General features: G+C 48.6%; 1 protein-coding gene across 5 annotated transcripts in view; it reads right to left on the reverse strand.

Annotated features, from left to right (window-relative positions):
• The window catches only part of CPT1A (carnitine palmitoyltransferase 1A), a 634,145-nt gene that overhangs the window by 65,170 nt on the left and 543,672 nt on the right, over positions 1-25,303 (reverse strand). For all 5 annotated transcript variants that reach the window (XM_069624124.1, XM_069624123.1, XM_069624122.1 and 2 more), the window contains exon 16: positions 22,681-22,833. In XM_069624124.1, coding sequence (XP_069480225.1) covers positions 22,681-22,833 — 153 coding nt within the window. The remainder of the gene's footprint in view (positions 1-22,680; positions 22,834-25,303) is intronic.

Genomic DNA, 25,303 nt, shown 5'->3' on the forward strand with positions numbered 1-25,303 from the left:
TAATTGTATTGGATCGGATTGTCCACTGAGGAGTCAGCCGCGGGTTGGTCTTGGTGGTCTGGCGACAGGATAACAAAGGTCATCATCGTCGTCATAACATTGGTCTTGGCTATATTGATCCCCATGATCACCATGAGAACTGGGATCCTGAGATCCCAAAGGGATCTATGACATGTGATCCTGAGATCCCAAAGGGATCTATGACATACAGGTCCTGAGAGGATCCTGGTGCTTGGGCGTGAAGGGGGTCTGGGCGGAGGTGCTTGGCTGAGAGACATCCAGATGTGGCTTTTTGGCAGTTGGTTGGTCCTCAGCAGCCTTGCTTTATGAAGAGTCCTTAAGAGACCCAAGTTCTTCGGGATGCCTGTCCATAAAATCAACAAAGTACAACATTCTCCTCATGATTCTGTCAAACTGTTCAGGTGTTCACTCAGAGGATGTTGGAAGAGCTGCGGGGATCAGCGTATGTAGTGAGGATGCCTGGTCTTTGTGCTGCAGATCCCCTTTGAGGGCGTCTGCAGGGGAAGAAAGGCTTGTATATTGTAAAATAGAGGGCTGGGAAGAGTGTCGAATATTTTCAACGGCTTTGTCTTTAAAAGAGTAGCCGGGACATGTTTCTTTAGGAGTTTTCATTTTAGTTGTGCGCTTAGGGGAAGCCAAAGCGCCTTTCGATGTATGCCTTCCGGAGCAGGATATGAGTGTCTTTTTAGTCGCAGTGTCCGAAACAGCTTTCAGTGCCCGTTTTGTGGAGGCCTGTCGAGAGCAATGGCCCAGAGGACAGAGATGATTTAGAGGTCAGGGACGATTTAGAGGACCTCTCCATGGACACTCCACGGCTGTCGACAATTTTGTTGACGGTCGTCCGTGGGTTGTGAGCTTAGTGTGACGGGAAGTGTAAGTGCCTGAGCAGCCGGGTGTAGTCTCCGTCACAGGACCGCTGGCCTGCTTATTGGAGACGGCGACCCGCACACTGTATGCTAACAATCCCTGGTCGCCTTCAGCATCACTAATGATGTTGATGTTGCCCTCGCTGGATTCTCCTGCCACGTCCATAGAGGCCTCGGCCTACATGGCATGGGCGGCCTCGCATTTAGTTCTGGAGTCCTTTAGTGTTTTAGGATGGAAACGTTTGCAGGACTTTTCTCGGGGTGGTCCCTGGGAAGACAGTGGTTGCACACCCTGTACGTATCTTTCCAAAGGAACTTCCTATTGCAGGAAGGCCAACATTTAAAAGGGGTATTTTCCATTGCTAATGCAAAGGGCAGCATGGCGACAAAACGGAAGATGGGGGGGTGGGTTCAGAAGAGGCATTCTCTAAAAGGGTACAGCTATATGAACCTCCAACCACTCTCCATACTGTCACACTAGGGACAGTATTACTAACACACCCAGTCAACGTCCCTTTTCGAGTTTCGGAAACAAATCATGTAATACTCTGCGACTACCACTAGATGTCGGCCTATGCATAGTATGTGATCTAAGCAGATCCACAAGCCTCAGAAAGTGATATATATATACCCCCCCCCCCAAACAGTACATGAAAGAGGCACTCTGGTTCCCTGCACAGTAAACCTACTCAGCCACTGATGTTCCCCTACCGGTTTCTGTGCTCTTCACATCATCAAGGAGGCAGTCTTTGCTTGCTGCTCACAGACAGTGTAGGTATTATAAATCAGTGATGATTCTGCAAGGACTTCTGGTAGCTGTAGTAATCAGTTTGCAGGGAACCTGCTCACACCCAGACCCACAGTGGGGAAAGGTGGCTGGGGGTTAGTCCACAGAGTGGCACTCCGAATCAGGGCATGTGTCGCCCTGGTGCAGCACCTTATGGGATTCTAAAGTTTCAACCCCTCACAAATACATGAATATAACAGTACGGTCACGAGGGGCACACGTCGGTTCCCTGCACAGTAACTACTCAGCCACTGATGTTCTCCTAATGGTTTGTGACATTTGTGATGTTGTCTTTGATGTTCTGGGTGTTAGTCTTAGCAGTGCATGGTGGTAGCGTTGAGTTAGTGTTCCTTAACTTACCATTAACTGGCGAATTTCTGGGGGTTTCGATTTTACTCGTAACCATAACTTTCTTTTAACAATGTTTTTTCACTGGATTTCATAGATTTTTACCAGTACACTTTAAAGAACTTCTATATTATGGTAAAAATTATGTAATTAGAAATGTTGAATATCACTGTCCTACTTGGCCTGTGCACCTTCCCCACCAATCGCCCCAATCAAATTCACAAAATATAAATCAAAGACTGTTTGAAAAAACTTCTCTCCCTCCCTCCCCAAATAATGACTTAATAGAAATTCCAAATTCTATTTTTCTTTTCCCATTCCAATACCCCATCCGTTTCTCAAATAAATGTATTTTGATACTATAAATATCTTACTTTGTCATTAATTTTATTTAGTTTTAAAAACCCTGAATTCGAAGTCCGTGGACTAGAGGAATGTTTGGTTCCTCTCACACAATGGATGATGCTCGCAGACACCACACCGTGTCCGCAGGCATTCAGCATCGGGGACGCATCTTTAAGTCCACAGACAACACCTGTGGCGTCTTCTGCCGTTGAGGTCCACAGACGTCATCAGGCGATCGTGGACGTCATCACGTGACCACGCCTTTTCAGCGTGATGATGTGTCCGCGAACGGGTACGTGCTTCGTGTCATATTGAAACTGTTTTTTTCGCCGATCAAGGAAGTTTCAAATGAAAACTGTGCCCTTACCCACCTCCTAGCAACATTCTTAACACTTCTTTTTAAACATTTTGTATTTGTGTTTAGTCATTGATATGACTTTTCTACAACTTTTTAATGCCGTTTTTGGTGTATAGGCGTTCGCGAGCAGTCTCTGCAGTACCCCTTTCAATACCAGGCATCCTTAAAAGACACGGCTGGCACATGGACACCATCGCACAGGGCTGCCCTTCTACCCTTTTTTACTTTTATGTTTGTAACACTCCCTCATTGGCTGCTTTCAAAACAGTCACACATCCAAAAACTCTACATGTAACCATGTCATCTCAGTCAAGGCTTCAGATGTACTCTTGAACCGTCAGACTACATGTTTCCTGTTAGTCACAGCCACCTGCACCAAAAACGACTATGAAACTCTACACGATTTATATTTGCAAATTCAACAATATCTACATTGAACAAAACAGTCTACAGGTATGCATACATTTTTTTAAAGTAACATTTTAAAACACCTCTATAAATATATATATATATAGGGTTACTGCCACATAGCCTGTAATAAGCTTCTCAATAAGCATATTCTCTTTAACCACTCTATGAAATGCTATGTATTACAGCATTGCGCACTTTTTTAAAAAAGCTTGGGGAGGATTCGTCAACTGGCACCTCAGTTATAAGCAGCCCAAAAATTGCTCTTCCTAGGAGTTGAGTAACTTAACCATAACTACACGGACGCTACCGCAGACCGTGTAAGGAGTCCCTTTTCGAACGTCAAACTTCATGTGCAATACTCTGCAGCTTTCACTGGATGTTGGCCGATGCACAGCAAGTGATTCTAAGCAGATCCACAAGGCCCAGAAATATATTTTCTTGCTGTTGACATGCAATATGTCAATTACAAAATTATGTTTGATGCTAGCGTTTTGAGTTTTTATTTTTGCACAATTGGTGGTGTTTAAAATAAGAGGAACATTTCGTTTTTCTTATGGATCTGTCCCATGTTTTGGGAGTTTGCTTGGAATATATATGCAAGCTATGTTTCCTAATATGCCACAGCCTCTGTAGAGGTCAGCAGGTATGGGATAGTGTCAGTTGCATGTAAGGAGGTTCTATGGGATTCCATCTACCTCCTGGGCTCCTACTTCGACTTCTCTTGGTCGACATTTCTTTGTTTGTAAATGCGGGGTCCACATATCCCTCTCCTACCTGCCCATAATCCACCCCTTCTCTTTCTCTCCCAGACACATGCACACAGGACCAAGAAGAGTCAAAGCAAAAGATCACAATGTATATGTGGTCGATTGAATGGTATCAGTGCTTAAATGCGCTGACCAAAATACTGAATGCAAAAATACCTTCGTTTTGTCCTGATTTTCGCCATAATTATATGTAGGGGGTGGTTAAGGGCAATTATGTAAAAAAGGAAAGGGGTTTAAAATGCGTTTCAGTTCTGTTTAGAAATGTTTATACTATGCCATCTAAAGTATAGCAGCCCTTCTGTGAAGTAATGGTAATATACAATGTAATGTTTAACAGATAAGCTTAGGCATGGTGGTAGTGCCCTATTAAAACAAGCATTAGCAATGGCAACAGTTTGACGTTTACTGTTGCTCTTTGCATTTATAGGCACCTAGGTGCAAGGTGAGTGCACAGTTTGAAAGGTGGATGTGATAAGGGGTGCAGATGTGCAATAGAACGAGAAGAGGAAGTAAGGGAGGAAGTCATTGATGATGTGAAAAGGGATAATAAGAGCGAGAAAGAGTACGAGTGAGAGGGTACGGAATAAAGCGAGAGTGTGAGACGGATGAGAGGGTGTAAGAGAAGGTAGGATGGGTGCAGTGGGGTAAAGAGAGGTGGTAGAGTTGAGCAGAGAAAGAGGGGTAGGGCATGGAGGGGGTGTGGGTTGGTGTGGTTAGAGCGTGAGGGTGGGTGTATGTAGAGAGAGTTAGGGTTGGGTGGGTGTGGGTAGAGAACGTGGGGGTAGGTAGGTGGGGCTAAAGAGTGAGGGCAGGGAGAGAGGTTAGGGTGGGTGGTGGTAGAAAATGGAGGTAGGGCGGGTGGGGAAGAGTGGAAGTAGGGCGGGTGGGGGAGAGATTGGGGGTAGGGTAGGTGGGGAAGAGAGTGGGGGTAGGGTGGCAGGGTGGGGCAGAGAGAGTGGGTGGTGGTAGAGAGAGGATGTGAGGTGGTAGGTTGGTAGGTGTCGAAGGCAATTTATACAGATATTGCAAGCTATCATTCATGCCCCGTTTGTGTGAATCGAATTGAATGCAATCTCCTCCGTTATAACCCAACTATGCAATCCTTGAGCACACGTATTGCTTTTATTGTTTTGTGAATGTATCTTCTCACATAACAATGGATGTTTCAGGGAACAGTTACCATTTGTTGTTTCCGAAGTCCTAACATATTAAGCTCAAAACAAGAAATTAACTATTTTTAAATGGGAAAAGTTGAACAACCACTCCCTTTGTCTCAGTGGGAGCATTTGGGAGGACACCAGACTTCTGTCCATGGTACTGCAGCCTCTGTGTGTGACTGTGTCAACACGTGTGTGTTTAATGGTGTGGCTGCAGTATCACTTGTAGCCCACAGATGTCCCCGCTGTAGATTAAATGGAGATGAATCTAGGCAGTCATCATCGGGCCACTCCATTGTACTTTGCTGGTTCTAGAGAAAAGTCACTCAGTTATTTACGCTGTAAAATAAAACTAGGTGTAATAGCGGCATTGAAACGCAACCGACCACATCGCATACATTACTCAACTTAGCAACTCTTCCTTTCAACGCGCCCTGAGCGCTCCTCCAAACATGTAATCACTGCTAGTGCAAATGAATCCTCAGCAAGAATTAAAATGGCACATTACATAAAGCAGAACGTCTTTTATACTTCGTATGCGAGCCTATGTATATAGGACTTAAACAGTAAAGAAACAATGTATGGGCTCAAAACATTTGTTAAATCCACAAACTTTGCCAATTTGAATAGCAAAAGTAGGTAGCGGAATCTCTGAGGCAATAGCCTTGATAAAGCACTCGGCCCCCTGACCTCACATCAAGTGGAGGATGAGGGGAGAGCAAGCAACTCAGGCTAGCAAGGACCTCACCTCGAGCCTTTGCTGCAGCGAGTTTCAAGACACCACCTGGACGCGGTGTTTGGCACATGGGGACGCTGCACCGCAAGGTCAGCAACTACGGACCTCCACCGACACCAGCAGAGAGTGGAGAGGAAAGAACCTCTCAATGTTTCTACCCACCATAACATTAGCACAGAGCACAACAGATCACTCCGCAGCTCCAGAAGTCACACATAGACGTGACATGTGACATTACATTAAACAAGCCACTGTTGGATTACATCCGTGCATTAGAACAGGAATGAACACTTTGTGCATTGGCCATTGCTTGCCACAGCATTTCCAGTTGTCATGCCAACCACAAAGACTGCTTCTTGGAACCCCTTTCTTCTTGTAGCAATTGTTTTGGCAAAATGTGGTGGCTTAGCGACCAAAAAGCGCCAAAACCAAAAACGATGAACCCACGTGTAGGTCATCCTTTCCAAAAAGTGCCTGTTTAAGCTCTTCCTAACCGCGAGATGCCCAAAGTCACGCACACTTTGAGTGGCTTCATGTATTGTTTTGTAAATAATAAAGCCTGCAAACTTTGTTTTCCACAACTCAGTCGCAGCGTGTTTCATTAGCAATGTGGGGTGGAATTGGAACGCATATCCCTATTCAGCTTAAGGGACTGTGTGACGGCAAAACAAAGGGTCCTCTGGGCGAGATCTCGTGTTCTTTTCTTAGCATGTAAAAACTGCCCCTTCCCCTCGGACAGGGCCATACCCCCCCTCCATTCCGGAGCCCTGTTTCCCTGGATTGTCAAAGTCCCTGTTCTGCCTGCAGACCGCCTTTCCTGGGGTCTGATAGTTTGCTATTCAGCCCTTCTTATTGAGCCTGACCTTCCTAAGTTACCGGAAACTCCTCAAGACCTTCCTCTTCTCTATCCCTCTACCCAGCTAACCTAGTTCTCTGCTCTTTCCCTCTCTCCCTCCTCTTCCGAACAGCTTGCTGACTGGCCGTCTGGTGTACCTCAGTATCTTACAGGTCCCTGGCACCCCCGCCAGTACTCTTTCACACTTGCCTCAGGGCCCTACACCCCACCCACACTCACTGAACTGGAGAAATAACCCAACAGAGTGGCTCTCTATGCACTTATCCCAGTCTCCACCGACTGGGTGCACTTGGACCTCCCCCCTCCCCTGTGACCGTCTGTGCACTTGCACGATCCGTACGCACTGTGCCTGAATATCGTCTGTTCTCCCTTGTTTTCACCCCTTAATTGCACTGTAAAAAACTGCAGAATCGCCATCAGGCCTATTTGCTGTATCTCAAACTGTTAAATGTATTTTATGCACTTACTCTGCCTGTGCAGACGGTTATCGTCTCAGAATTTGAAGGGCTCTGAGCGACTGTTTTTTCCCCATGTCCCCCCACCCTCCCTCCTTGAGCGCTTTCAAACACTTGCCTGTGTATAGGCGCTTTTTAAATAAAAAATACCATACCATACCATACCATGGTGATGGGGTTGGGAGGCGGGTGATCTGTGGCAGTCTGCAGTAACACACCCGCAAGGAGAATCGAGAACAGCCCGCCTTTACACGTAACGGTTTAAGGCGGTGGTATAGTGGGAAGGGGCCCTCTGTGTAACGAGGGGGTTGGGATTTATGCAGACATTTCAGCAGGCAATCAAAAACACCAACATGACTTGGGGACAGGGGGCATGGACAGTGAATGAGCGCCTGGAGGCTTACCAGCCAAAGGCGCATGCACCAGCCAGACACCACCCCAGTGTGCATGCTCTACACCATGGGTGCACAACATGCGGCCCGCCATGCCCTTTTGACCGGCCCGCGAGGCACAAAGACTTTCGTAATGGAGGGCGGCCCGTGGCCGCCCTCCATTAGGAAAGTCTTTGTTGTCTTCCGGGCCGGTGAAAACACTGGCCCTCATTGGCTCAGCACACACACGGGTGTGTCGGATGTGTATGAATGTTTGTGTTTGAATGTATTTTGTGTATATGTTGAGGTGAGGGGGTGTGTCGGATGTGTATGAATGTTTGTGTTTGAATGTATTTTGTGTATATGTGGGGGTGAGGGGGTGTGTCGGATGTGTATGAATGTTTGTGTTTGAATGTATTTTGAGTGTATGTTGAGATGCGGGGGTGAGGGGGTGTGTCGGATGTGTATGAATGTTTGTGTTTGAATGTATTTTGAGTATGTTGAGATGCGGGCGTGGGGGGGTGTGTTGGATGTGTATGAATGTTTGTGTTTGAATGTATTTTGTGTGTATTTTGAGATGCGGTGGTGGGGGGGGTGTCGGATGTGTATGAATGTTTGTATTTGAATGTATTTTGTGTGTATGTTGAGATGTGGGGGGGTGTGAATGTTTGTATTTGAATGTATTTTGTGTGTATGTTGAGATGCAGGATCGGGGGGTGTCGGATGTGTATGAATGTTTTGATTTGAATGTTTTTTGTGTGCTGAGTTGGGGGGTGAGGGTTCGGGTCTGTATGGGTGCTTGTTTGAGAGTTTGCTGATTTTGGGGAGTGGGGGGTTCGGGTCTGTATGGGTGCATGTTTGTGTGTGTGTGCTGAGTTGGGGGGTGGGGGGTTCGGGTCTGTATGGGTGCATGCTTGAGTGTGTGTGTGTGCTGAGTTGGGGGTGGGGGGTTGGGGTCTGTATGGGTGCATGTTTGTGTGTGTGCTGAGTTGGGGGGTGGGGGTTCGGGTCTGTATGGGTGCATGTTTGTGTGTGTGCTGAGTTGGGGGGTTCCGGTCTGTATGGGTGCATGCTTGAGTGTGTGTGCTGAGTTGGGGGGTTGGGGTCTGTATGGGTGCATGTTTGTGTGTGTGCTAAGTTGGGGGGTGGGGGTTCGGGTCTGTATGGGTGCATGTTTGTGTGTGTGCTGGGGTGGGGGGTTCGGATCTGTATGGGTGCATGCTTGAGTGTGTGTGTGTGCTGAGTTGGGGGTGGGGGTTTGGGGTCTGTATGGGTGCATGTTTGTGTGTGTGTGTTGATTTGGGGGGTGGGGGGTTCAGGTCGGTATGGGTGCATGCTTGAGTGTGTGTGTGCTGAGTTGGGGGTTCGGGTCTGTATGGGTGCATGTTTGTGTGTGTGTTGATTTGGGGGTGGGGGTTCGGGTCTGTATGGGTGCATGCTTGAGTGTGTTTGGGGCATAGTGTTTGGTTGGGGATGAGGGGGCCATGGGGCATAGTGTTTGGTTGGGGGTGAGGGGGCCATGGGGCATAGTGTTTGGTTGGGGGTGAGGGGGCCATGGGGCATAGTGTTTGGTTGGCGGTGAGGGACAGGGGGCATAGTGTTTGGTTGGGGGTGAGGGGGCCATGGGGCATAGTGTTTGGTTGGGGGTGAGGGGGCCATGGGGCATAGTGTTTGGTTGGGGGTGAGGGACAGGGGGCATAGTGTTTGGTTGGGGGTGAGGGACAGGGGGCATAGTGTTTGCTTGGGGGGTGAGGGACAGGGGGCATAGTGTTTGGTTGGGGGTGAGGGCCATGGGGCATAGTGTTTGGTTGGGGGCGGGGGCCATGGGGCATAGTGTTTGGTTGGGGTGAGGGGGCCATGGGGCATAGTGTTTGGTTGGGGGTGAGGGACAGGGGGCATAGTGTTTGCTTGGGGGGTGAGGGGGCCATGGGGCATAGTGTTTGGTTGGCGGTGAGGGACAGGGGGCATAGTGTTTGGTTGGGGGTGAGGGACAGGGGGCATAGTGTTTGGTTGGGGGTGGGGGCCATGGGGCATAGTGTTTGGTTGGGGGTGGGGGCCAGGGGGCATAGTGTTTGGTTGGGGGTGAGGGACAGGGGGCATAGTGTTTGGTTGGGGGTGAGGGACAGGGGGCATAGTGTTTGGTTGGGGGTGGGGGCCATGGGGCATAGTGTTTGGTTGGGGGGTGAGGGACAGGGGGCATAGTGTTTGGTTTGGGGTGGGGGCCATGGGGCATAGTGTTTGGGTGGGGTGGGAGCCATGGGGCATAGTGTTTGGTTGGGGGTGAGGGGCCCATGGGGCATAGTGTTTGGTTGGGGGTGAGGAGGCCATGGGGCATAGTGTTTGGTTGGGGGTGAGGGGGCCACGGGGCATAGTGTTTGTTTGGGGTTGGGAGCCATGGGGCATAGTGTTTGGGGGTGAGGGGGCCATGGGGCATAGTGTTTGTTTGGGGTTGGGAGCCATAGGGCATAGTGTTTGGTTGGCGGCGAGGGACAGGGGGCATAGTGTTTGGTTGGGGGCCATGGGGCATAGTGTTTGGTTGGCGGTGAGAGACAGGGGGCATAGTGTTTGCTTGGGGGATGAGGGACAGGGGGCATAGTGTTTGGTTGGGGGTGAGGGGGCCATGGGGCATAGTTTTGGTTGGGGGTGAGGGGGCCATGGGGCATAGTGTTTGTTTGGGGGTTAAGGGGGTGAGGGGGCCATGGGGCATAGTGTTTGGTTGGGGGTGAGGGGGCCATGGGTCATAGTGTTTGGCTGGGGGTGAGGGGGCCATGGGCATAGTGTTTGGTTGGGGGTGAGGGGGCCATGGGGCATAGTGTTTGGTTGGGGGTGAGGGGGCCATGGGGCATAGTGTTTGGTTGGGGGTGAGGGACAGGGGGCATAGTGTTTGCTTGGGGGGTGAGGGACAGGGGGCATAGTGTTTGCTTGGGGGGTGAGGGACAGGGGGCATAGTGTTTGGTTGGGGGTGGGGGCCATGGGGCATAGTGTTTGGTTGGGGGTGGGAGCCATGGGGCATAGTGTTTGGTTGGGGTGAGGGGGCCATGGGGCATAGTGTTTGGTTGGGGGTGAGGGACAGGGGGCATAGTGTTTGCTTGGGGGGTGAGGGACAGGGGGCATAGTGTTTGCTTGTGGGGTGAGGGACAGGGGGCATAGTGTTTGGTTGGGGGTGAGGGGGCCATGGGGCATAGTGTTTGGTTGTGGGTTAGGGGGGTGAGGGGGCCATGGGGCATAGTGTTTGGTTGGGGGTGAGGGGGCCATGGGTCATAGTGTTTGGTTGGCGGTGAGGGACAGGGGGCATAGTGTTTGGTTGGGGGTGAGGGGGCCATGGGGCATAGTGTTTGGTTGGCGGTGAGGGACAGGGGGCATAGTTTTTGGTTGGGGGTGAGGGACAGGGGGCATAGTGTTTGCTTGGGGCTGAGGGACAGGGGGCATAGTGTTTGCTTGGGGCTGAGGGACAGGGGGCATAGTGTTTGGTTGGGGGTGGGGGCCATGGGGCATAGTGTTTGGTTGGGGGTGAGGGGGCCATGGGGCATAGTGTTTGGTTGGGGGTGAGGGGGCCATGGGGCATAGTGTTTGGTTGGGGGTGAGGGACAGGGGGCATAGTGTTTGCTTGGGGGTGAGGGACAGGGGGCATAGTGTTTGCTTGGGGGGTGAGGGACAGGGGGCATAGTGTTTGGTTGGGGGTGGGGGCCATGGGGCATAGTGTTTGGTTGGGGTGAGGGGGCCATGGGGCATAGTGTTTGGTTGGGGGTGAGGGACAGGGAGCATAGTGTTTGCTTGGGGGTGAGGGACAGGGGGCATAGTGTTTGGTGGGGGGTGAGGGACAGGGGGCATAGTGTTTGCTTGGGGGGTGAGGGACAGGGGGCATAGTGTTTGGTTGGGGGTGGGGGCCATGGGGCATAGTGTTTGGTTGGGGGTGAGGGGCCCATGGGGCATAGTGTTTGGTTGGGGGTGAGGGGGCCATGGGGCATAGTGTTTGGTTGAGGGTGAGGGGGCCATGGGGCATAGTGTTTGGTTGGGGGTGAGGGGGCCACGGGGCATAGTGTTTGTTTGGGGTTGGGAGCCATGGGGCATAGTGTTTGGGGATGAGGGGGCCATGGGGCATAGTGTTTGTTTGGGGTTGGGAGCCATGGGGCATAGTGTTTGGTTGGCGGCGAGGGACAGGGGGCATAGTGTTTGGTTGGGGGTGGGGGCCATGGGGCATAGTGTTTGGTTGGTGGTGAGAGACAGGGGGCATAGTGTTTGGTTGGGGGATGAGGGACAGGGGGCATAGTGTTTGGTTGGGGGTTAGGGGGGTGAGGGGGCCATGGGGCATAGTGTTTGGTTGGGGGTGAGGGGGCCATGGGGCATAGTGTTTGGTTGGCGGTGAGGGACAGGGGGCATAGTGTTTGGTTGGCGGTGAGGGGGCCATGGGGCATAGTGTTTGGTTGGGGGTGAGGGGGCCATGGGGCATAGTGTTTGGTTGGGGGTGTGGGGGCCATGGGGCATAGTGTTTGGTTGGGGGTGAGGGGCCATGGGGCATAGTGTTTGCTTGGGGGGCGAGGGACAGGGGGCATAGTGTTTGCTTGGGGGGTGAGGGACAGGGGGCATAGTGTTTGGTTGGGGATGGGAGTTATGGGGCATAGCGTTTGGTTGGGGGTGAGGGGGCCATGGGGCATAGTGTTTGGTTGGCGGTGAGGGACAGGGGGCATAGTGTTTGGTTGGGGGTGAGGGGGCCATGGGGCATAGTGTTTGGTTGGGGGTGAGGGGGCCATGGGGCATAGTGTTTGGTTGGGGGTGAGGGGGCCATGGGGCATAGTGTTTGCTTGGGGGGTGAGGGACAGGGGGCATAGTGTTTGCTTGGGGGGTGAGGGACAGGGGGCATAGTGTTTGGTTGGGGATGGGAGCCATGGGGCATAGTGTTTGGTTGGGGGTGAGGGGACCATGGGGCATAGTGTTTGGTTGAGGATGGGAGCCATGGGGCATAGTGTTTGGTTGGGGGTGAGGGGGCCATGGGGCATAGTGTTTGGTTGGCGGTGAGGGACAGGGGGCATAGTGTTTGGTTGGCGGTGAGGGGGCCATGGGGCATAGTGTTTGGTTGGGGGTGAGGGGGCCATGGGGCATAGTGTTTGGTTGGGGGTGAGGGGGCCATGGGGCATAGTGTTTGGTTGGGGGTGAGGGGGCCATGGGGCATAGTGTTTGCTTGGGGGGTGAGGGACAGGGGGCATAGTGTTTGCTTGGGGGGGTGAGGGACAGGGGGCATAGTGTTTGGTTGGGGATGGGAGCCATGGGGCATAGTGTTTGGTTGGGGGTGAGGGGACCATGGGGCATAGTGTTTGGTTGAGGATGGGAGCCATGGGGCATAGTGTTTGGTTGGGGGTGAGGGGGCCATGGGGCATAGTGTTTGGTTGGCGGTGAGGGACAGGGGGCATAGTGTTTGGTTGGCGGTGAGGGGGCCATGGGGCATAGTGTTTGGTTGGGGGTGAGGGGGCCATGGGGCATAGTGTTTGGTTGGCGGTGAGGGGGCCATGGGGCATAGTGTTTGGTTGGGGGTGAGGGAGCCATGGGGCATAGTGTTTGGTTGGGGGTGAGGGGGCCATGGGGCATAGTGTTTGCTTGGGGGGTGAGGGACAGGGGGCATAGTGTTTGCTTGGGGGGTGGGGGACAGGGGGCATAGTGTTTGGTTGGGGATGGGAGCCATGGGGCATAGTGTTTGGTTGGGGGCGAGGGGACCATGGGGCATAGTGTTTGGTTGGGGATGGGAGCCATGGGGCATAGTGTTGCACTCCAAGAGTGAACTCAATAATAAAGCTAAAACAGGCACAGTTAGGAGATGTACATCCTTTGCTTTTTTGAGGAAACCTGACTCAACGAAGGCCATACTCCTCTTGGGTAACCCAAACAGCAAACTATAGCAGTCCAAAATAACGGAATGTCCAATCAAGGGTCAATAAAATATATATAATTTAATTAAACAGACGATATACAATAACTAAATCGAAATAAATGATAGCAATGGAAAATGTGTAGTACAAAATGTAAGTTTGAAATGCAATAAAAATCGTTACCCCTCAAAAACATATCTTTTTCCATGTGTTTAATACAAATTGGGGGTTGAAAAAGCCTCCTGACATGTCCCGCCTACCGCCCCGCCCACTTTTACTTTTCGGCCCACTATAGCCCTCATGTAAGGTACTTTCGGCCCTCTGTCAAAATCAGTTGTGCACCCCTGCTCTACACACTGGAGCCGTGCAAGGGGAAAACAAACGGGGCACGGACCATATTAGGAAAATATAGAAGTGGGCAAAGAAAGTACCCAGCTAGCAGAGCGCGAGCACAAGTGCAAACGGAGCTGGGACATAGGGGCGAAAACTCGAGATGAGCGAAGCCTGGGTATGCACAGGCACAGGGTACACACGGGAAGAGTGTGTGCTGCACATGCACAGGGTATACACGGGAAGAGTGTGTGCTGCAAAGGCACAGGGTACACACGGGAAGAGTGTGTGCTGCAAAGGCACAGGGTACACACGGGAAGAGTGTGCGCTGCACAGGCACAGGGTACACATGGGAAGAGTGTGCGCTGCACATGCACAGGGTACACACGGGAAGAGTGTGCGCTGCAAAGGCACAGGGTACACACGGGAAGAGTGTGCGCTGCAAGGGCACAGGGTACACACGGGAAGAGTGTGCGTTGCACAGGCACAGGGTACACACGGGAAGAGTGTGCGCTGCACAGGGTACACACGGGAAGAGTGCGCTGCAAAGGCACACGGTACACACGGGAAGAGTGTGTGCTGCAAAGGCACAGGGTACACACGGGAAGAGTGTGCGCTGCATAGGCACAGGGTACACACGGGAAGAGTGTGTGCTGCAAAGGCACAGGGTACACACACTTAGCTGGGTTTGCATTAATATAAACGCCAGAACACAGCGTAAGGTACATGCATGCTAAAATACGGGGCCTACAACACAGTGTTGAAACGGGGTTAACTCATGGGGTAGAAACGCGGGCAAAGCACAAGATACCCCCATACACACACGGGCGCGGTGTCAGGCTATGACTGGCCTATAGGGCAAAGCCGAACCAAAAACGCAAAATGCTAGTGTGAACCAGTTTTTTGGGTCAAAGAAGGCCACTTTTTTGGCCAATGTGGGCCAGTTTGACTAGTTACTTCACTTTGCAGCTAGTTTTGACCAGTGTCGCTGAACAAATATTCTTTACATTGCATTGCACAATTTGCATCACATTGGATCAAAACCTCCCCCTTGGGCACTATTCAAACAGTCTGTCACAAAAGGAATGAATTTCCATTTGCAACTGTGGGCAGTTTTTCAATGGTGCCCAGGACAATCCTATGCCCCAATCTTCGTGGGATACAAACAGCAGGTGAAGCAAAGCACAGGGTCGAAACAGAGCACAAACAACCATGGCATGGCACTGAGTAGGGAAAAACAGGAGGCTCAAACTGGGCAAAGCACACGAACCAAGGCAAATACCCAAAAAACAAACAGCGCTGGTGGGGCTGGCTTAGATGGTACAAATGAGGCAAGAGCCGCCACCCCTGGAAGCTAGACATCAAGGAGCTGCGCTGTGAGCGATAGCAGGCCGAAATACAGGGTATTTACTGATATGTGGGGAAATTCCACTGGCAACAGAATGGAAGGAAAGATGACATATATTATCTGTGAGCACGAACAATGCTTGGGGCAGTAACAGCGCCATCGCCACAGATTGGCGGCTTCTTTCTGTAAAGTAACCTGTACTCTCTATACCTTGGTTGCACCCAAGGCCAGCCTTACGTAACACCTATTTTCTTAGTCTTCGAGTTTATTTTCATTTTGAATATTGTTCAATTCTGCATCTCTTTCTCTTTGAAGATGTCCCTTCCCCAGTGTCAGTAGTGAGATCGAACACACACAGATAATGGAGGGTAACAGAATAATGGTGTCCAAAATGTTCGGACAAATTGTCAGTGATTTCTCAATATTCCACAATTATATCTGCATCAGCCGGACTTGAACCCGAGGTCACAGCTCAGTCCTTGAGGTAAGGACATGTCACTTTCTAAATGCAACATTATTATTTATCTATTTGTTTTGGTAGCAAAATTTAATTTACACCTTTACACATTTTTCGTAGCACATGAAGAAATCCATAGTCAAATGTTGATAATACTAATGATAAAACAAACAAAAAACAAAAGGAAGAGAACAAGAAAGGCATATTGCTTAAAACATTGCTAAAAAACATTTGGCAGCTAATAAAAAAAAAATTTAGAAACATAATACAAACCGACATCATATACATACGACATAGCCAACCCCCCCCCCCCCCAACATTCTTTGTTCCCCCAAAAGGGGTGTTCAGGTGTGTATCTCACAAGATCAAACAAATTCAACATCTACCAGTTTTATAAGAGAAAAACCCTAAAAGTATCAAAACACAAAATGGCTAACGATCAGAAGCCAAGAGCGTTCGAAATCTTACGCAATTTCTAGATGGGTGAAGGAGCCTACTTCACAGGCTGCCCACACACGATGGCACTATTGAGTGGCAGCAGATGCTCCTCAATCATCACAACAAGTCTGCTAACATACTAGACACGGTGTTGCCCTGCATACATCGAAGCCAAACTAGGTGACGTTCAAAAGGAGAATCAGAGGTCAAAAATGCACCTAGACGACATCGCCTATGTTTGTTGAAAGAAATGCAGTACATAAACAGATGTTCGAATGTTTCACACTCAGCGGACTGTAAACAGAATCTGCAGCCCTCCCACTTCGCCAGATCCCTGTACCCTGACCAGTGCCCAATCCGAGAGCCTGTGTGAATGAGATCCAAACAAAATCGCATATACGTCCTAAATGCAACATTATGACAGACTGCAAATGCATGATATGCACACTTCACGCCCACCCTGCCAAAAGCGAGCAATTTTAAATAAATCCACCGCCTAGCCCCAACATGTACCATTTCTCACTGCTACAAAAAGTTCGTGTCCTCCCTCCATCCCCGTTGGCCCCATTCATTATTGAGAAATAGAGTATATGAAGTCTGCCACAAAATCCCGACCCCATCCCCACACACACACACGACCCTGCAACAGACCCCTTCCAAGGTGCGTCGCACACGCACTGAGCTCAGCACCAGGTAGGCACACAAGGAGTTTTCAGTTACGACGTTAGGAACATATTTCTGATGCTATGAGGCACAATATACACTACTATAACAACAACTCGTATGTGGCTTTATAGCACCTAGATGCAGTGTTCACGGAACCTATGATAACCGTTGCCAGAGGCCATGACCAGGCTTGGTTGGTCCCTGGGCTTCTGTGCTCTGCCGTGGCTAGAAGTGGGCTCACTAGTCGTGGCAGATCAAAAAGAGTAGCACTTCTTATAGGATAGGCTTGTATGCCATTTAAGGAAAACTAGCCCTTCTGAGAAGTGCATCTACAGTGCCATTACACACACTGTAAACCCATTGAGTCTGCGGCATGTCTTGTGAATGCGCCAAGGATTGCCTGTACGTGTTCACACACACCGTTAAAACCAAATGATGCATTTAAACTTTGCTCTTTACCAACTTGCTGGCCTTGTCAAAGTTTGTACAGCAGGACTTTCTAGACTTCCACCCACCTCCAGTACTTACATGGAACTTAACTCTGTTGAGCCACTAGGCCAGATCCTCTCAATGGGGGAACAACCTAGATCCCTCGTAGCTAGCGGAAAAAATCTCTAGGAGAACCACCACCCGACCTACCAGATCTGCCAATTCATTCATGCTCGAAACCCCTCGATTTAAGATGACCACGGCTGGGGGAACCAGCTTCCCAGTCAAAGCTGCGCAAACCTGGAATTCACTTCCAATTGACCTTAGACGCCCACTACCCTACGCCAGATTTAGACACAATGCTGTCAACTGGCTCTGCACCAACGACCTTTAACCTTCTCGTCCCCTCCATGCCTACCCTATTCTCACCTTCTACCTAGACTATGCTTAGCCCTAGTCCCGGACTTGCACCTTTGACCAGCCACACCCTGCATTACATACACCCTGTATTATACACTGTACCATATGTGGCACTCACATGTATATACCCACCCTAAATATAAGTAATGCCTAGTCTGGTCCTGATTTGCACCTGGATCAGCTATATCTTGTATTATATAATGTATTATATCATATTATACTATATTGTACTCATATGTATGCACCTGCCCGCGACTGGCACTGTAACTAAGTCTCGAGAATTCTTGTACTGTTGTGCCAGTCTACCTAAGGGTTTGGCGCGCATTATCAAATTAATAAACAAACAAGGACCCAAGAGGTGGTGTAGGGGAGCTGAGAGGGACACTTGTCCCCGGCTCCCTGGTTTGCATGGAGCTGTGATTGTATCTGGACCCAATGCCCATCACCCTCTGTCCCGACCAGATCTCTTTCTGGTGGTTCCCAAGAGACTACAATTACCATCAAGCACCAGATTCCTCAGGCCTCTGGGATGGATATGGGGTCCCGGTAGGCATCACCATTAAAAAAAAATGATGCGCCTGGACCAAACAAGACCCTGGTCTGGAACAGAAGGCACGGAGTGGTTTCCCAAATGGGAATGAGATGCACTGCCTCATTGAGCGACCAAACAACCACAGCAAACTCCCTAGGCATGGTACAGTAGCACAGCAGTGGTGGGAATGGAACCAGCAGCATGCAACAAAGCCCTATGGGAGACTAGGGCACCCCCTCCCCTGAATGGAAGGGCTAAGGGTGCTTAGGGTGACTTCCTGGGGAAATCCCAGCCCACAAGGGGAAGCGATGGGAGGAATTGGGAGCAGTTTAGACAGAAAAATTGCTCAGTGAAGCAGATGACTCGGGTAGCTAATGGGAGCAGAGAGAAACTTCCAGACAGGTAGAGGAGGGATGTAAAATGCCAGCAGAGTCAGTCAGCAATGAGAGGCGCTTAGGTGAGGTTGGTGGAAGAGGAAGAGAGCAAAGAGGTGTTTGCAGCAGCTGCAGCAGCTTTCAACCTCTCTAAAGTGAGATACTTAAATGTTTGAACAGTCTTCCTTAGGAACTCTGACTTTTGTTACTTCTGTGCCTATCCTAACTGCCTGTTGGACACTAGAGACTGAGGGAGACATGGTATCACAGGTAGACACTGACAAAAGAGCTGCACGTTGCAAACCTTTATTGATGGTTTAAAAGGGGTTGGAAAACTCCTATCTTGCCCTATAACTAACATTGGAGTATTCTCGACCATCAAACAAAAAGAAAATACAGTCCTAGTCAGTCCTTACTCAAAATAAAATGGCATATACTAATAAGCCTAATGCCTGCCCTCATTCTAAATAAAATAAATGCATAAAGTGAATGTGTAACGCAAAAAAGAAAATCAGTGTTCAAAAGAAATGTCAGTATGGCTGAGTAAACTCCCTCCCCACGTTTTGTAGCATGGGGTGGGGTGGCACACTTGGACCTTTCGACACACTCTGGCTTCGGACACCAGAAAGCAATTTGTTCCGTGGACCAGGGCTCACTTGACCTTCCACAAAAAGTTACAGGTTTATCTGCTGGACCTCTCAGCTTTCTCTCACTCCAGCCCAGGTCACCTTTTAGCTTGTAATAGTTCAACAAAAGTTTGATTCCTTCTGGTTACCACAATTCAGTACAGGTTTCTCTCTGCCTGGATCAAACCTTTCAATCACAATTTGTGGGGGTTCCCTTCCTCAAGCTTCAATCAAACCTCTTGGCAAATGTAGTTTCGGGCACAGTACTTATTTCAGAGTTCAAAGATATCTCTCACATAGCGCTTTCCCTCTGCCAGGATTAAACCTATCAGATCAAATCTTGCATCTCAGTTTTTTTTCTCTTTTCACCGCTTCTACAGCATCAGCCATTTCACAGATACTTTCTATTGGGCAATCTTTTTTCGCCGGACCACTCTGTTACTTTGTATCTTTAAAACAGTTCTTTACAATGCTTTGCTTTCTCTCGCGTCTTATCAGCACACGTGCAACCTTCATTCGTCGGATACTGTTGCCATCAAGTTTCATTTAACACAGACCAGACTTTCATTGCTTTCATCAACTCACCGGCTGTGTAAATTCATTTTCTTCTTTTCGCAGCTTTGATCCTGAAGTCAAGGTTTATGCCACAGCTGCCGCTGCACCTCCCCAACCCTGCCGTTCACCCAGAAGGGTGGCTTGTATCATTGAAACACAAGGTCTCTTCTCTCTGGCTGGGCTTCCTTGCGCAACTTTCAAGGACCTTCGGAGGCAACGATCTCTCACTGGGGTGTCCAAAGTTTCTCCGTACCTCGGTTCTGACCCTCTGCCTTTTGCTCTGCTCCGCCTTGTTCACTGTGCCCTGGAAGAACTGCTCCTTCTCGTGTATTGCCTTGCTTAGGGTTTGTCTCAGTGTTCCATCTTTTAACCATGTGGGGAGAGTTAATAGGTACCAGGTGTATGTAATGACGATCAAGTGCCTGACACTGCCTGATGGAATTAGTGGGACATGTCCAATGTATTGCATGGGTGGTACTCCCTTTAGCCTCAGACCTCCTCTTCCTCGGCTCAATGTTTGTGTAGGAAAGGGGGTAGAAGGGATCTGGGAAGTTGGAATATTCTATAAAATAGGACAGCACTGGGGTACTTGGAAAGGGGGGATACCATGTCTCGCCATCAGGCGTTCCTCCCTCACTCCCAGAGGAACCCTCACACAGGTGATCCTCCCACACTTGTCCACCCGCAGGGTCTGGATCCAAAGCCTATGGCTGTGCCCTGGCCACCTGAGTAAGGGATTCCCCCGGGTCTAGACAGTGAAACACTCTCTGGTTTTTCACAAGACCTAGTGCCCCTCCTTCTGCCACCGAGAACACTCATGCTCCAAGAATAAGGGAAAGACTTTCTAAGGATTGGGTCTGTTGCCTAGTGTTAGGCACGATTGTATGCCGTACCCTTAGGATGCACTACAACAACCCTGACCCCCTGGCAGTAGTAGCCCAACCTTTGGTTTAAGTCTGTACTACACAGGTTGGTAGTGTGGACGAGTAGCCAGGCTTATCGCAAGAAGGGTCAATGTGAGCTGTAGAGGAGTTACACAGAGGTTCACAGTGACAAGTATTCAAGTAGACAATTACACACAGGGTTTCTTGAAAAAACAATTATTAATGTATTTACCAGTCAGTTTATAAAAGCCTTCTTCAGAAGGGAGCACTGTAAAACACCACACAAATATACTTCAAAATGATACACTCTCTTAAGTTCAGAATCAGTAAATACCCATTTTGGATGGCATACAGTAGAGACCTACACCCACAGGTGACTTCAATTTCTAGGGTGCTGTTGACATTAATGTATTACTGTTGGCATGGGGAGCCACTGAAGGGATTTCAGCGCCGGAGAGATGCGGTCCCTGGGCTTGAGGCCAAGGATAAGGAAAAGTCTTAGAGGACAGAGAGTAGAAGAGGGCAGGTTGAGAAAGAGGCTGTTGTAGTAGTCCAGTTTAGAGAGGACCAGAGCTCTGGGGGGAAGGTGAGACTCTGGGGGGAGGTGTGAAAAGGTAGAATACCTCTGAGAAGGTCCAGTTGGTAGTGGGACTTTTTTGAGATGTCCATGATATGAGGCGAGAAGGATAGAGTGGAGTCGAAGAGGACACCCAGAGTTTTTGCCTCGTTGGTAGGTGGAGGCACAGGGCCAAGGGAGGCCAGCCAGAGAAGTGTGATTTTTGGTGTTCCGTCAATGATTTTGTTGCTGTGACCCCTCCGGTGGTGTTCTTGCTGTCACCTGCAAGTTTTCCTGTTTCCATAGACGAGGTTGTTGCCACAGCTCTTTTCCTTGCACTCGTCTTGGTAGTTGACAAGGAAGTTCCCTATTGGGGACTGTATTGTAATAGGAAATATGCTGTGTACTGTCGGGGGTTGCTGTCGTCTACGTTCCTGTAGTCGTTTTTGTAGGCTGATTTGTCGTTGCCGGGAGCTTCCTCAATGGAGCTGCCATCGACATGGTTTATGTAGCTGACAAGGTCGTTTTTGCCATCCACAAGGCCGTTGGTTTCGCGGCTGACTGAGCCACTCATATTGGTTGACGGGTCATTTTGATAGTCGACGAGGATTTACTTTTTGTTGTAGACGAGGCAGTCTTAGCTGACAGCAGTTTAGTCGTCAGGGATGTAGTCGAGGGACGGCTAGATTTACTTGGTTTTCCATCATTTTTAGAATAGGATGGCAGTTTTTCCTGGGGGAATGGGGTCTGTCAGCCTTGTAATCCATCACACGTCTAGTGGACTCAGCCTCAGAAGTGGGGTATTTACTCTCATTTAACCAGAATACCAATCTTGGAGCTAGATACTCAACGTCTCATTTGCTGGGGAAAAATACACCCAAAAGGACACCGATGGGCTACTAAAGGGAGCCTAAAAAGCTTTACTCTAAGCTATAATACTAAGGTTACTGAGGATTCCCAGCCTGTGGTGGGGAATATTCAAAGCATTATGCAGGAGTGTTGCTTCTGGTCTGTAGCATCTGGTCTCAGAGTATGTTTGCAGGGAGATGTAATAATCTCGCATGAACTATGACTCACTTTCCCATTTTTACCATTACTTAAAATAACAGAACACAAATGTGCAATTGTACAGCGCATATTGACCCGGCGATATCTTGGCGCTATATAACAGAAGTTTAATATTACTCACTGGGACTCATTTTATCGATCTGAGAAGGATGAAGGGCTGAGTGGACCTGCTGGAATTCAAACACAGATCCCTGTGGTGGATGCATTAGTACAATGAGCCACAGACCCTGCTCAATGGACTAAAATAAATTCGCCTAGACTACTTTCAGTGGGTCTAGCTTTTCATAACAAAACAAGGACACTCTGGCAGAAAAAAGGATTTTTATAAATGTTCATAACAATACATGTTCTAGGATGACAATCGGAATGTTTCTCATATAAGTCCCCTCTATACAGTTCAGCTGTCAGAGGTGTAACTGTGATAGGGATCTCTATTGTGAACAAAGAAGACTACATTACAATTTCAGCCAAAAAACAGTTTCAAAGGAAGCGCTGAAATAACAGGAATGTTCCCAGTAAAGCTAAAATGCAATTGTTCCGTAAACACATGATAAACCACAATTAAGTACATAAAGTCAATTGTTAATCATGGCATACTCTGTGTTCTATGTACAGAAAAGAGGGCAGTCGAATGTACTCTTTCCAGATAGCAACTTACCTCTTTTAGAAATGGTGAGTCAACTCCAAGGTATTTGGACACAACGTAAAGACAGAAAAGGTGACGGTCGATGCCGCTGCCCGTCATGGCAAGGCGGTACATGTGCTGGTGCTTCTCACACGCAACCTTGAACAATTTCAACCTCTGGTCATTCTAAAGATAAAAAAGAAAATGCATCTTTGTGATTTGTCATTGATATTACTTGGATACCAGTCTGAGACACTCATTTTGAGTTTGGAAGTAATAGTCAAAATAGGCAATATTTGGGAATAGCACTGTTTTTAGTCTCACCTCATTATGGGCTTGGCGGAATAATATAATGCAGTATTTCATATGAATAGTGCATGTGGTAATTACTGCAATTTGATGAGTATAAATACCTCAATTTTGAACTCCAATGTTTAACTCCACACAAGTGGTAGATGTACAAAATATTCAGAATTCCACTGATACTTTCTAAACTGTTTTTTCTGTACTAAAGGGAAGCACACAACTTGTGTGTGGCATGGCTGACAGTGATTTGTTGGGAAAGGGAGTGTATGGTAAACATGTGGCAATGATGGATTTCCACAATCAACTCTGGGAGTGGATTTTGGGAGGCCAACTTATTATGGTGAACAGGAAGACACTGAAGTCTAGCCAAAATTCCCCCATCAAGGTAGGGAGCACAGCGGCAAGACTTAGACTCAGAGGCTGAGGGGGCGGGGCAGGGGGCTTTAGGGCTACAAGGAGACAAAAACGTAGCACTCTAACAACTCCAGTTGGACAGTTAAGTACACAAATATACAATGATTTATAAGGCCCTTAAAATACACACCAAGCAATAAAGCATCCAGGTAAGCATTGTCAAACAACCGTTATAAAATACATATATATATTCAATCTTCTGAGAAGATAGAAAAACATTTGATTCAAAACCAGTGCAATACAGGTAAGTGACCAGATTCAGAAAAGAGTACAAACACTTAAGGGCAATTCTAGAACAATTTCCTAATACTTAGTAAGACCAGCCCTGAGATGGATTTGGGCCTATTGGCTTACTGACATCAGTTCCAAATGTTCTACTTTGCAGGTAGATTTAGTATGTGATTCAACAATATTAGTGGTCGTGATTCTGAGTTCCAAAAGGTTAAGGAAAGTTCAGGTAAGTAAATCTCTCAATTTCATTACACTAGGAAAGGCCCAGGAGGGGATCCTTGACTAGACCAACATAAATCTAAGTCAGAAAAGACAGAGATAGGTTCAGGATTTAATGCCCATGCAACACTATGGAGAGGGGGAACAGAAAAGTTATATTAACAACCTTAGTCCAATTTCTCCAAAGACCAGTTCAGAGTTTCTGGATTCCGCTGAGGACACGTTCTTCTGTGCTAGGTCCAATCGAGGGAGGCCCAGGGATACGGGAGGCAGAGGTCAGTTTCGAATGTGGGATTTAGTTTCAGTCGGTCGCAGTACCTGTATTATGGTTCCAGGAACTGTCCAGCTGAACAACTTTGCGACCAAAGAAGAATTCTGCACAGTAGGCGACCTCCAGTGTTGCAATGGGAGTCATCGCGATCAGGCGGTGACAGGCGTACTTTGATTTGCGTCAAAGAAGAAGTCCCGGCATGGCTTCCATTGGTTTGAAAATACAGCAGCAGGTGTCTTGTAGCACATGTTGAAGGTCCTCAAAGATCCAAGGACACACACAGAATGGCGACTGTTGCAGCGAGGTAGCCCAGGAGAAAACTGGTCTGTCCACTGGGTGGCCCAGGACATTTTACGAAGGCTCAGCAGGCATGGATCCTCGAGCAGGGGTCAAAACTGGTTGCACCCACCAGTCCAGTTGTCAAAGCACCGATGAGGGCCTTCTTGAGATCAAGAAAGAACAGTAGGTATTCACTTAGGACTTGGTGGAAGGCTTCTCAGCTGCAACTGTTGTCCTTGGTTCATCATGTGACCTGGATGTGGACTGGGACTAGGCAGTTCCAGTCCCCACATCCAACCACACACAAAATGCCACTAACCACAGGAAAGCAGAAGCTTTCCCCAGAAAATGGCATTAATTACATATATGACAATTGTTGACCCGAGACCGAAGGGCAACAAGACCAAACGACAGGCAAAAATCTTGTGGCACAGCCATTTTAAAGTGCATGGTATTTTTTACGGCATGACACAGTAAAATGCAAAAGTGCACGAGTAAAAAGTAAAATGCATGGTAGAAAAGTATCCGCTGCCACCAGCCCACCCTAGACACATTGCATTTGTAACCACAGAGTTACAAAAGAAAACGTTATAAGGATACAAAGTATCCTAAGCGCACTTCACTATAAGGTGATGTGTGCAGCTTCAAAAATACAAGAAATCCACTAACGGGACCATTGCTGATAGTTTTATGGACGGATCAGTCTCCCAATAAAAATGAGCAGAAAGAAAAGGTGTTAATTCCCTCCAAAATGTCAGGTCAGCAGTCTAAATAAAGCAAAAAGAAAGGGTGTCCAATACAGGTCTAAGCAAGAAAAGCAGCAAAAAGAATATCTTTCCTTAGAGTGATGTAGCATGTGCAACATATGGCTGTTGTATGGCCATAGCGTGGACGGAAGAGTCCTACGTGTAGGTGAAGGAGTGCAGTCCATGGCTG

Source organism: Ambystoma mexicanum, chromosome 11, assembly GCF_040938575.1.
Source record: "Ambystoma mexicanum isolate Mex_15411 chromosome 11, UKY_AmexF1_1, whole genome shotgun sequence".
Taxonomy (NCBI): Eukaryota; Metazoa; Chordata; class Amphibia; order Caudata; family Ambystomatidae; genus Ambystoma; species Ambystoma mexicanum.